The sequence below is a fragment of the Durio zibethinus genome, chromosome 13 (assembly GCF_047325235.1).
Source record: "Durio zibethinus cultivar Kanyao isolate XHJ-2024 chromosome 13, ASM4732523v1, whole genome shotgun sequence".
Lineage (NCBI taxonomy): Eukaryota > Viridiplantae > Streptophyta > Magnoliopsida > Malvales > Malvaceae > Durio > Durio zibethinus.
The window spans coordinates 1,934,470-1,945,099 of NC_143174.1; the positions used below are offsets into that span (position 1 = coordinate 1,934,470).

Sequence of the window (10,630 nt, forward strand, 5' to 3'; positions counted from 1 at the left end):
TATTTTATATTTAATTAAAAAAATAAAATTATAAAAAAATTATCATTTTTTGATATAAAATAATTTAATTATCTCAAAATAAAAAAATTTATTTTTAATTTATAAAATTAAATTTATATATTTCATTATATTTTTAAAAATTACATCACTAATTTAAATTATATAAATTAAAAAAAAAAAGATAATTTTGACCATTTTCGCTTCACAAGGATCGATGGCTTCGTTTTTGATTCACGGAAGTGAAGTGAAAATCACAAGAACCCATCTTACGTAAACAACCTTAGGCTTCCACTTGTATAACAATCAGCTCCCTTAATTCTCTACAACACAGTCAAAACACTTAAAAAACAGGTGTTATTAGCAGTTATTCAACACTTCAAAGGCATTATCTTCTGCAACATTGAAATGCATAAGCCATCATTTGCCCTGCAAATACGTTGTTCTTGTATGTAACAGGCTTCTTTGTTACCCTTCCCAAGGTTCTGATGCTACGGTCACAAGACAACAGCTCTTGTAGATTGCATCACCGATTAAGACTTGTGCAGCTTCCTTGAGTGTATAAAAGATAACCCTTAGCCATTGCTTTAACTAGAACCAAATTGGTGAATTCCACACTAACACAGATGAAAGATTTTGTCTTGCATACCATACTACCTAAGATGGCTTCCCAGTTTGAGCTTCACACTCTGCTAACTTCAAGAAAGTTACATCAATATAATAACAAACTGACAGGTGAAAGCCTTAAGATCTTAAAATAGAAAAGGAGAACAAACAAGCAAAAAGAGGAATCATTGTTGTTGCAGATTCAACCACATAATGATCAAGAATAAAATCACAAACCTGGTCAGAAACACAATGAAAGAAGTGGGGTTTGCAGCACAGAATTGCCATCCAACATTGAAAAGGAGGTGCCTAGCTTCAAAGAAGTAGAAATTTTGCACATACGGAAGAATTCTGAAGCATTAAGCATTTACCAAAGGATTCATGATGCAAATTCAACCAAAGTTAAAATCAGAGGGAAACAAAACCAATTGCTTAACTTTAATCCTGCCAATCATCATTTGTGTAACACTTTGATCATAGAACTAGTATTATGAGTGTTAAAGCACCAAAGTTTTAAACTTGAAAATTCACCTTGGAATGATTTAGACAGGAAACAAACATCCTAAAATATCATTAAGTGTTATAAAGGATCGAAAACTACAACTATATTCTTGAACTATAGCAATTTGAGCTTATGAGAACTTGAATGTTAAAGGCCTGTAAAGTTAAAAGAAATGAGGTAATGTCAAAACTAAAATTTAGGGGTACTCAACAGCCTAGCTCAATCCGAGTATTCAACAAAAGCGGCTTTGTTCCAAACTGTCCTAAACTGATGCCATGCAGTTGGCAAAGAATTCTAACTTGCATTTTCACTTGTTAAATAAAAGAAAAACAAGTGTAAACCATCGCGGTTAAGAGGCGTTTAGCAGCGGTAATTACATATTTTCACTACCATGCAAGTTGGAAGGTGCTATCTGTTTTTTACACGTTCCCTTCTTTTGTGAAACTTCAATGAACTTTCCAGGACTTTCACCGTTTATCAGCTTATGGGAGAACAAGACGGATGAAGAACCCGATCGTAAGAGGCCCACAAGGAATCCAGCGGACAAGGTCTTTGAGAGTCGATTCTAAGCCAAGGCTTTCCCTTACCTCTCCAATGCAACAAGCTAACCGGACCGGGGTGTAGTGACCCACATAAGCCTTCCAAGTTGTCCCCACCGATTCCAAGTTGTCCCCACGGGTGATCCAACCCCTCCACGTCACTGGCGAAAACTAACAAAAATGGAGACAAAGAACCAAGCTCGTAAATACGTTGCCGTTTCTGAATCCTCATCCAGTTTTCTAGCTTCTCTGTGTATTTCCCTTCTCTCCATTTCCATAAATCGATTACCATAACCCCAGTGTTGAAATAACAAGGGATCCGTGATCTTCCCTCAAACGACGCCGTAAATACCGGGTTGGACCAGAATTTCGAGGTGAAGTAGTTGGTGAAGTTGGCGTGGCACTGCTCCGGCGCTCCCAACACGTGACTTCCTAAATTGACGCTCCATAGCTTAATGACGTCATCGACGACAATGAGGTCAGAGTCAAAGTAGATGATACGCCCGACACCATCTGGCAGCAGATCAGCTAAGTACATACGCGCTTAATTCAACGGTTTGTCCAACGCGAGTCCGATAGAAGACGAGATCTTTTCGTTTACCGGATCAGTGTCGAAGTGGTAGAGATGGAAGTTAAGATAAGGGAACGTGGCGGTAACGGCGCGCGTGAGTTCAGCGCCCTGTCGACGAAATGGAAGACGATGTTTTCGGGACAAGTAGCATGGATGAGAACGGAGAAGACTCCGGCGATGGAGTCCCGGAGGTAAGCGGTGTCTAAGGTCATGGCAATGTGGATAACGGAAGGGATGTGAGTTTTGTTGTCGAGGGATGACCATGTTGTTTTGGGACATTCTCTGTCGTTTCGAAATGCCGGCGCTTCTCGAAAAGAAGGGAACTCCGCGAAGCAGATATTGATCGCGACCGTCAAAATTAAAAAGAGATTGCAAGGTTTAGACGGAGGCATGGTGAGGGAGGAAATGAAGGAGAGTGATCTGAGAGAGTGATGGGAGAGAGATGAGGCAGAATTTAGGGATTTGTTTTTTTTTTTGGGGGGGGGGGGGGGGGGGAGGGGGTTAATTGAGGGTATTTCCGGAACTTTGGTTCTGATTCCGATGTGGATGGGTGGGGCCCAGCTCGGGACAAGACCAGGCTGGCAAGCTGCGTCCTTTGTCTGCCGACTACGCCTGAAAGAGCGGGAAAGGGGTTTAGGGAGTGTTCTTATGGTTCTGATTGCACCATACGAAGTGGTGGAACCGTACATTCGGCAATTACTGTCATGATTTTTAATCTTACACTAAAATTATCATAAATCAAGCGGACATGATTTTCTTTATACATGGGATGTGAACAAGAATTAGAAATAGAGAATTATCTGTCCTTTGCCATGTCTGCTGTTGGATTGCGTAGAAAGCTAACCAGAACGAGTCAATTTTATGTCTCATAAGATGGGAGCCATATGATTTGAACACCAATCATCTGTTTGATTTTGTCCCTGCTCGGATCTGCATTTTCATGTATCTTATTTCAAAGTAATCTCGATATGTCCAGCTCAGAATGCATTTTTGGACAGTTCTTGAAATGGTCAAACATGAAGACTTTTAGTTAATTGGAGAGCTGCCATGTCCTTATCTAAAAATGAACTAGCGCACCAATTCAAGGAGAACAGTTTAGAATTTAACTCAATTTTTTATGTAATTATTTTTACAAAATAATATTTAATAAATTTAAAATTATCATAAAACAAAGATGCCATAATAAATGTCAAAATAAGATTTGATACATGATTAAAAGTGTAGCTAATATGTTAATGTTTATGATTTGAATAAAATTTGAATTTAATTTGTTTATTAAAATTTTAATATATTTATATGATTTTATTTATATATATTAATTTAAATTTAAGTTAAAATATATAATTAAATTTAAAATGAAATAAAAAAATTAAATTTATTTTTATTAAATGAATTTAATCTAATAAATCCAAACAATTTAATTTTTATTTCAAATTAAATTTAAATTTAAAAATTAAAATTTGATCGAATTAAAAAAAAAATTTAAGTAATAAATTTTAAATTAAATTCATATTTTTTATTTTATTAATTTTGTTCGACTCGATATACCCTAACTAGAACCATGGATGATGGTAATTTGTTTTTGAATAAAGTTTTCCATTGCTTCTCATTTGATCTTTATCATCTCAAGTGTGAAATGGACCCGCCAGTAGGTGTCTCTGGTTGTTATTTTTAGGCTGGAAATCACGATTTCTCTCTCAGGCATTTAAATCGTGAAAGTTTATGTTATTGGTTAATGGTTTGAGATCGGGTGGGGGCTTTGGCACCTATGCTGTCGGTTTGCAAATGCATCAACTTTCCATTTATGCAAAGGAATTTTCATCCGATTCATCAATATAAGAAAAGAAATTGAAAATACAAAAAAAAAAAAAACTATAGAGAACGGAATTCCTATAAAAGGGCTGATTACTAGGTTAAAAAAAAACTTTAGAATTGATCACAAATCCAATTTTTTTTATTGTTAAATTAAAAATTGAATCCCATATTTATTGAACTTGCAATTTCATAATAAATTAAATTAAAAATTTTAATGTTTATTTTTATAAAAAAATATTTAATATATTAACAGTAAAATTTTTTAATTTCATAAATTGAATTAAAATAAAAATCATATATTATCATTTTAATTTTATTTGTGAATTTAAAAGTTTTTAATATTAGTATTTTTAATAATTTATTTATTTTTTAATTATTTTAAAAAATTTATTATTGCATCAACCAAAAAGGGTACTGTTAGTCATCATTACAAAAACCGAAAAAAGGATTTGACTTGGTTAAATTAACAGAACTTGTTCTCCTCAAGCAGAGGAAAATATCCGAAATTGAGGTCCACAGATAAAAACAAATAAATAAAATAGAAATTCTCACGTTAACCAGTTTCACACCTCGCAGCACGGACATTCTGTGCACGTTAACAGTTGCCAGCAGATAAATTCCAAAACTAAAGTTGGAAACTCGCGACGCTGTAACGAATAACAACATCATCACTGCCTTCCCTTCAAAGCAAACAGTTTAAGTTTCCTTAGTTTGACTCCTTTTAGAATCGTAGCCTCCCAACACCTCCCTCTCTCTATCTTTATACCTGCAGAATATCAGAAGAAGCTGAGATAGGTCTTTACTTTCAATAGAAAGGTAGAGATTTTTCCTTTTCTTGAAGTGTGGGTATCATTTAATCGCTTAGAACTTCTTGATTCTTGTACTAGAAAGTTATTATCAATTTCATGTTAATGGGTTTTCTTTGAAAATTGTTTGATGTGGTTTATGGTAGGTGTTTTCGATTGTTGACTTACTTTTAATTGATTGTTGCTTATTCAACCTGCTAACTTGGAGAAAGGATAATTGTTTTTATCGTGTAATTTAGTTATTTGGGGTTTGATTTATTGGTTGAAATGATTATGTCAATGATCAACAAGGTTTTAGGTTTGATGTTGGTTTTTGATATAATGACAAGTTTTTATATTAAGAATTAAAGGGGATAGGAAAAGGGGGGACAAAATCATGAATTAAAGCAGTTTTTGGATCATGCAAGTTATTGTTATATATTTATTCATTTCTGGTGTCTTCAGCTTGATTAATGGAACTTTGTTGGTGTTATGCATGTGCTTATACTAATTCCAGACAAATACAATTCACAATGACTATAATTTCGACTCAGGCTTGTTTTTCCATTAAATATGCTTTGACATGTTATTTTCTTTGATGTAGAAAAATGAACTAATTGCTGCTTGGTGTACTTGTCGATTCATGATGGAGTTACTTGCTTCAATTGGCTGTTATTGTCGGAATCCTTTGAGAACTATTTGGTTGTGGATATCTCTGGTACTTGTGCTGCAATATAGTAAAACAGGACTCTCAGATTCCACTTATTTAATTGGGCTTGGAAGCTATGACATTACCGGACCTGCAGCCGATGTTAATATGATGGGATATGCTAACACAGAACAAATTGCTTCGGGGATTCACTTCAGGCTGCGAGCTCGCTCATTTATTGTGGCAGAGCCACAGGGGAAAAGAGTAGTATTTGTTAATCTCGATGCTTGCATGGCTTCACAATTAGTGACAATTAAAGTGCTCGAGAGATTGAAAGCAAGGTATCTATTACACAGCATGTTATGAGTGGAGATCTGCTTTGTTTTTAATACATGAAAGTTAAATCCTGATTGAAGTTTATGCGATTATCTCTTTGAAGTAAGTAATATGTTCATCCCAAAAGTAGAACTTACTTAGGTGTAAAACTCATTCAGCATGATCTTTTGAAGTTAAGATATAGTTTTTTTTTTTTTTTTGTATCCACGTAGAGTAAGACAAAACCAAAGACACTAATGAGTTTGAAATAGACAAAATTGGATACTTGTTCAAATGGGTTTTGGTTTGATATGCATTTTGTGAAGGTATTTTAACTTTTGCCTTGTCTATGCTTATATAACTACTTCTTATACTTGCAGATATGGGGACTTATATACCGAACAGAATGTTGCTATCAGTGGTATTCATACCCATGCTGGTCCTGGGGGTTATCTCCAATATGTGGTGTATCTCGTGACATCTCTTGGATTTGTTCGTCAGTCATTTGATGTCCTGGTAGATGGCATAGAGAAAAGTATTGTACAAGCTCATGAAAATCTTCGACCTGGATCTATTTTTGTGAACAAGGGTAAGGAACAAGAAATATTCAATTTCTACATTCTATTCTTATATTTTAGATGTTATCAATCTTGTTGAGCAGAAATAATATGAAGGGAAAATCTTCCTTGATTCTTCTGAACTCTGCTCTCAGGTCTAAAGTTTTTGTGAAATTATTGCACATACTTGACTCTTTACCTATTTGGTTTTATCTTGCTGTGCATTCGACTCTGTTTTGTTATATCGGAGGCGTATGCAATTATTTGTGCTCAAAGAATCTGGGTTTCAACAGGAGAACTATTAGATGCTGGTGTAAACCGTAGTCCCAGTGCCTATCTCAATAACCCTGCATCACAGCGGAGCAAATATAAATATGATGTTGATAAAGAAATGACCCTTTTAAAGTTTGTAGACGACCAGTGGGGTCCAGTGGGTAGCTTCAACTGGTTTGCTACTCATGGAACGTCAATGAGTCGTACAAACTCACTGATTAGTGGGGATAACAAGGGTGCAGCAGCACGATTTATGGAAGACTGGTTTGAGCAGAATGGCACTAAAAGTTCAGATATTAATGAATTGGGCACTGATGGAATACCTAGAAGAGTCTCAAACATCATCCCCCACATTCATGCTAACCGTAAGTTTTTAGCTTTCAATTTTAATCACTTTGCATTAATTTGAAAAATATGTACCAAATGCTATTGGAAAAATAACATCATTAACAGATATTATTTTTAGTCTATAACAGATCCATGATATGTAGTTCAAACTACTTGATGTGCTGGGTCCATACAATACTTCTTTTAATATCTTTTTGATGTAGACCATGAGTTGCTGGAGCTTGCTGCATCCTTCCAGTCTTCTCCTGGTAGGCCTGCAACCAGGATTCTGAGTGTTGCTAGACGTGTCAGAGGTGCTCTTAGACAAGCTGATAAGCCTGGATTTGTGTCTGCATTTTGCCAAACAAATTGTGGCGATGTTAGTCCCAATGTACTTGGAGCATTTTGCATTGACACTGGTCTTCCTTGTGACTTCAATCATAGTACCTGTGGTGGAAAGAATGAACTGTGCTATGGCCGAGGACCAGGGTACTAACCTCTTCCTGCTATGCCCTTTTTTCTTATGTAGTACATATATATTGTGTTAGGAGACTGAAATGCATTGTATGCTTCACTTGGCAGCTATCCTGATGAATTTGAAAGTACACGTATTATTGGAGAGAGGCAATTCAGAAAAGCTGTGGATCTGTTTGACAAAGCATCAGAGAAATTAAAAGGAAAGGTTGACTATCGCCACACTTACCTAGACTTTTCCCAGCTTGAGGTAACACTTCCTAAAAAGGGAGGAGGTTCTGAGGTAGTTAAAACATGTCCTGCTGCAATGGGATTTGCATTTGCTGCAGGAACGACTGATGGACCAGGGGCATTTGATTTTAAGCAAGGAGATGATAAGGTGATCTAAGGCTGCACTATTATATGTGCATATTTTCATTTTTCTGTGCCTCATGATTACCTGTTTTGTATGATTAATGTTGTTCTGATGTTGTATCAGGGAAATCCTTTCTGGAGGCTTGTACGCAACTTACTTAAAACTCCAGATAAAAAACAAGTTGATTGTCAGCATCCAAAGCCCATCTTGCTAGATACTGGTGAAATGAATCGACCATATGATTGGGCGGTAAGTTGCAATCTTTGGAGATATACAAGTCCAACTGAGTCTTCATAAAGTGAGAGTCATCCCATAACATGAGCTTTACTTAGATGCGTAACAAAGGATTTCAACATTTGATTTGTGGACTCCTTTTGATGACATAGTCCTCTATTATGTCTAAGCAGTCTTAATATTCTCAAAAAGAAATATGCTTGTGATTCTTTTTCCATTACAGTCAGTTCACTGATGAACATTTGCTTATTCGTGATCTTGGCAGCCTTCAATACTTCCAATCCAGATCCTTCGGATAGGGCAGCTAGTCATTCTCAGTGTACCTGGAGGTAGTAGCTTTTCTCCTTTTCTGTCTTCAGTTTTCACTTTGAATGAATATTACTACCTATGTCTCCATCTTTCATGTCTTAATCATCACATCTTGCACAACCATGCATTGAGGTTACCTTCTGAGTGCTATATTTCTTTGTTCACTCCATGCAATGATAAGGATGGATTCTCACCATGTTGTTTCAATCAGAGTTTACAACAATGTCTGGGAGGCGTCTTCGTGATGCTGTGAAGACGGTGCTTACAAGCAGTGGTAAAGGCGAGTTTGGTAGTAACATTCATGTTGTTATAGCTGGGTTAACTAATACATATTCACAGTATGTTACTACCTTGGACGAGTACCAGGTGCAGAGATACGAGGTCAGTGCTAAATAGACAATACTTGTGCAGATAATTACCCAAATATTGCCAATTACTGGCTATATGAAAAAAGAGATAAAAATTGGGTTTACAATATTTTTTATTTGCAGATTTCTCTTACTCTCATGAAGTTTATTGATTAACCATAATAGACTATTGGCCCTGTTTCATTGCTTAAATGGAGAGCTTTAGACCTTAAACTTACTATAGCTTGATTGCGACTGATATGGCTCGTGCCACGCATAAAATTGGCATTGAATCACGATTTATTTTGGTTATTATGTGCTGTCTCTTTACTCTCTGCAATTTTGTTCCTTAGTTAATAGACTAATGGCCAGTTTCCCTGCTTGAATCCAGAACTTTAGAACTTGAACTTACTATTGCTTGTACTTTCTTCTGTTATGGCTCTATGGTCATACATGCACATATGCATAAAGAACATGTGAACGCTTGGAATGGTGTCATTTCATTTGTTCTTGTTTCTCAGGGTGCCTCCACGCTGTATGGTCCACACACACTCAGTGCCTACATTCAGGAGTTCCAGAAGCTCGCAAGTGCTCTTATCAAAGGTCAACCTGTTGAAAGTGGCCCACAACCTCCAGATCTTATGAACAAGCAAATAAGCTTACTCACTCCTGTTGTAATGGACTCTACACCAGCTGGTGTAAACTTCGGGGATGTCAGCTCTGACGTTTCTGCTAACTCAACCTTTAAGAGAGGTAGCACAGTTACTGTTGTCTTCTGGTCGGCTTGCCCCAGGAACGACCTCATGACGGAGGGCACATTCGCCCTTGTTGAGATACTCCAAGGGAAGGATACATGGCTTCCAACTTATGACGATGATGATTTCTGCCTCCGCTTTAAGTGGTCAAGACCTTCGAAGCTTAGTCCCCGAAGTCAGGCAACCATCGAATGGACAATTCCTCCATTTGCCTCACCAGGAGTATACAGAATACGACATTTTGGTGCTGCAAAAGGGCTTATGGGATCAATTCGGCATTTCACTGGTTCATCGGGTGCTTTCGTGGTAGTAGCATGAGGAAAAGCACAAGCTCTTTGTATAAGTATGGCACCTTAAAAGTTTAATTATTTGTGCTTTACATATAATGATTTGCCATTTGCTATAACTTTTAACGAGGAAAATCCAAAAATGTTCCTGTAATGCTGAACTCATGTAGCTCGTTTGATTTCTAGTGAAAAAGATGAAAATTCCGACCAATCACATTTTATATTATCCATAGTTTGATTATGAACTGAACTGTAATTACAGAGGGATAAAACCCCATTGGCTTATGAACTATTGTAATTTTTTAAATATGGTAATTAAACTAAGGTACTTAAATTTTATTTTCGTATATCAAATTGTCTCAATCCCTTAATATCGTTAAATAATATTTGTATAAAATTTAAATTGTGTAATATTTAAATATTAACTTAAATGACACGTGACTATTATGTAATTATGATGTGATTATCACGTATCATTTTTAAAAATTAAAAAATATCTTTTTAAAAATTTTATTTTAAGAATTTTTTATTTTCAAAAAATGACGTGATAATTACATTTCAAATTATATCACAGTCACATGTCATTTATATTAACATTTAAATGTTAAGTCAGTATTATCTAATAGTGTTAAAAGGTTGAGGCAATTTCATGCATAGAAATGAAGTTTAGATTCTTGAATTAGAAAATTTTAAAATATAATAATTCAGAGGACAAATAAGATATTATCCCGTTACAAATCAATATCACTTCCCTCTCCGGCCGGCACAGGGTTTTATACTGGGCCTGGCCCAGATTTTCCCACAGCCTTAAACAGGCTGAACACAGAAATCCAATTCACCTACCTTAATCCTAATCCCAATCCCTCCTTATCGGCCCAAAAAACCCAAAACAAAAAGCACCCTGAAAACCGGAAAGCAAGGGGAAAAGATGGG

At 35.9% G+C, this 10,630-nt stretch overlaps 1 protein-coding gene and 1 pseudogene across 1 annotated transcript; one reads left to right on the top strand and one right to left on the bottom strand.

Moving 5' to 3' along the window:
- Positions 1-340: 340 nt before the first annotated feature.
- On the bottom strand, positions 341-3,109 carry LOC111303710 (putative galacturonosyltransferase-like 3 pseudogene; annotated as a pseudogene).
- A 1,562-nt stretch (positions 3,110-4,671) lies between these two features.
- Positions 4,672-9,908, top strand: LOC111303711 (neutral ceramidase 1-like). Its single transcript, XM_022900121.2, has 10 exons — positions 4,672-4,846; positions 5,420-5,805; positions 6,160-6,368; positions 6,630-6,974; positions 7,161-7,425; positions 7,519-7,789; positions 7,889-8,014; positions 8,265-8,328; positions 8,520-8,689; positions 9,177-9,908. The coding sequence occupies exons 2-10, from the start codon at positions 5,459-5,461 to the stop codon at positions 9,726-9,728; spliced, it is 2,349 nt and encodes a 782-aa protein (XP_022755856.2). The 5' UTR covers positions 4,672-4,846; positions 5,420-5,458; the 3' UTR covers positions 9,729-9,908.
- Positions 9,909-10,630: the final 722 nt, after the last annotated feature.

Coding starts and splice junctions, on each gene's coding strand:
- LOC111303711 (XM_022900121.2), top strand. CDS start 5,459: ATGATGGAGTTACTTGCTTCAATTGGCTGTTATTGTCGGAATCCTTTG. Junction 5,806..6,159: donor CTCGAGAGATTGAAAGCAAG/GTATCTATTACA, acceptor TTATACTTGCAG/ATATGGGGACTTATATACCG. Junction 8,690..9,176: donor ACCAGGTGCAGAGATACGAG/GTCAGTGCTAAA, acceptor CTTGTTTCTCAG/GGTGCCTCCACGCTGTATGG.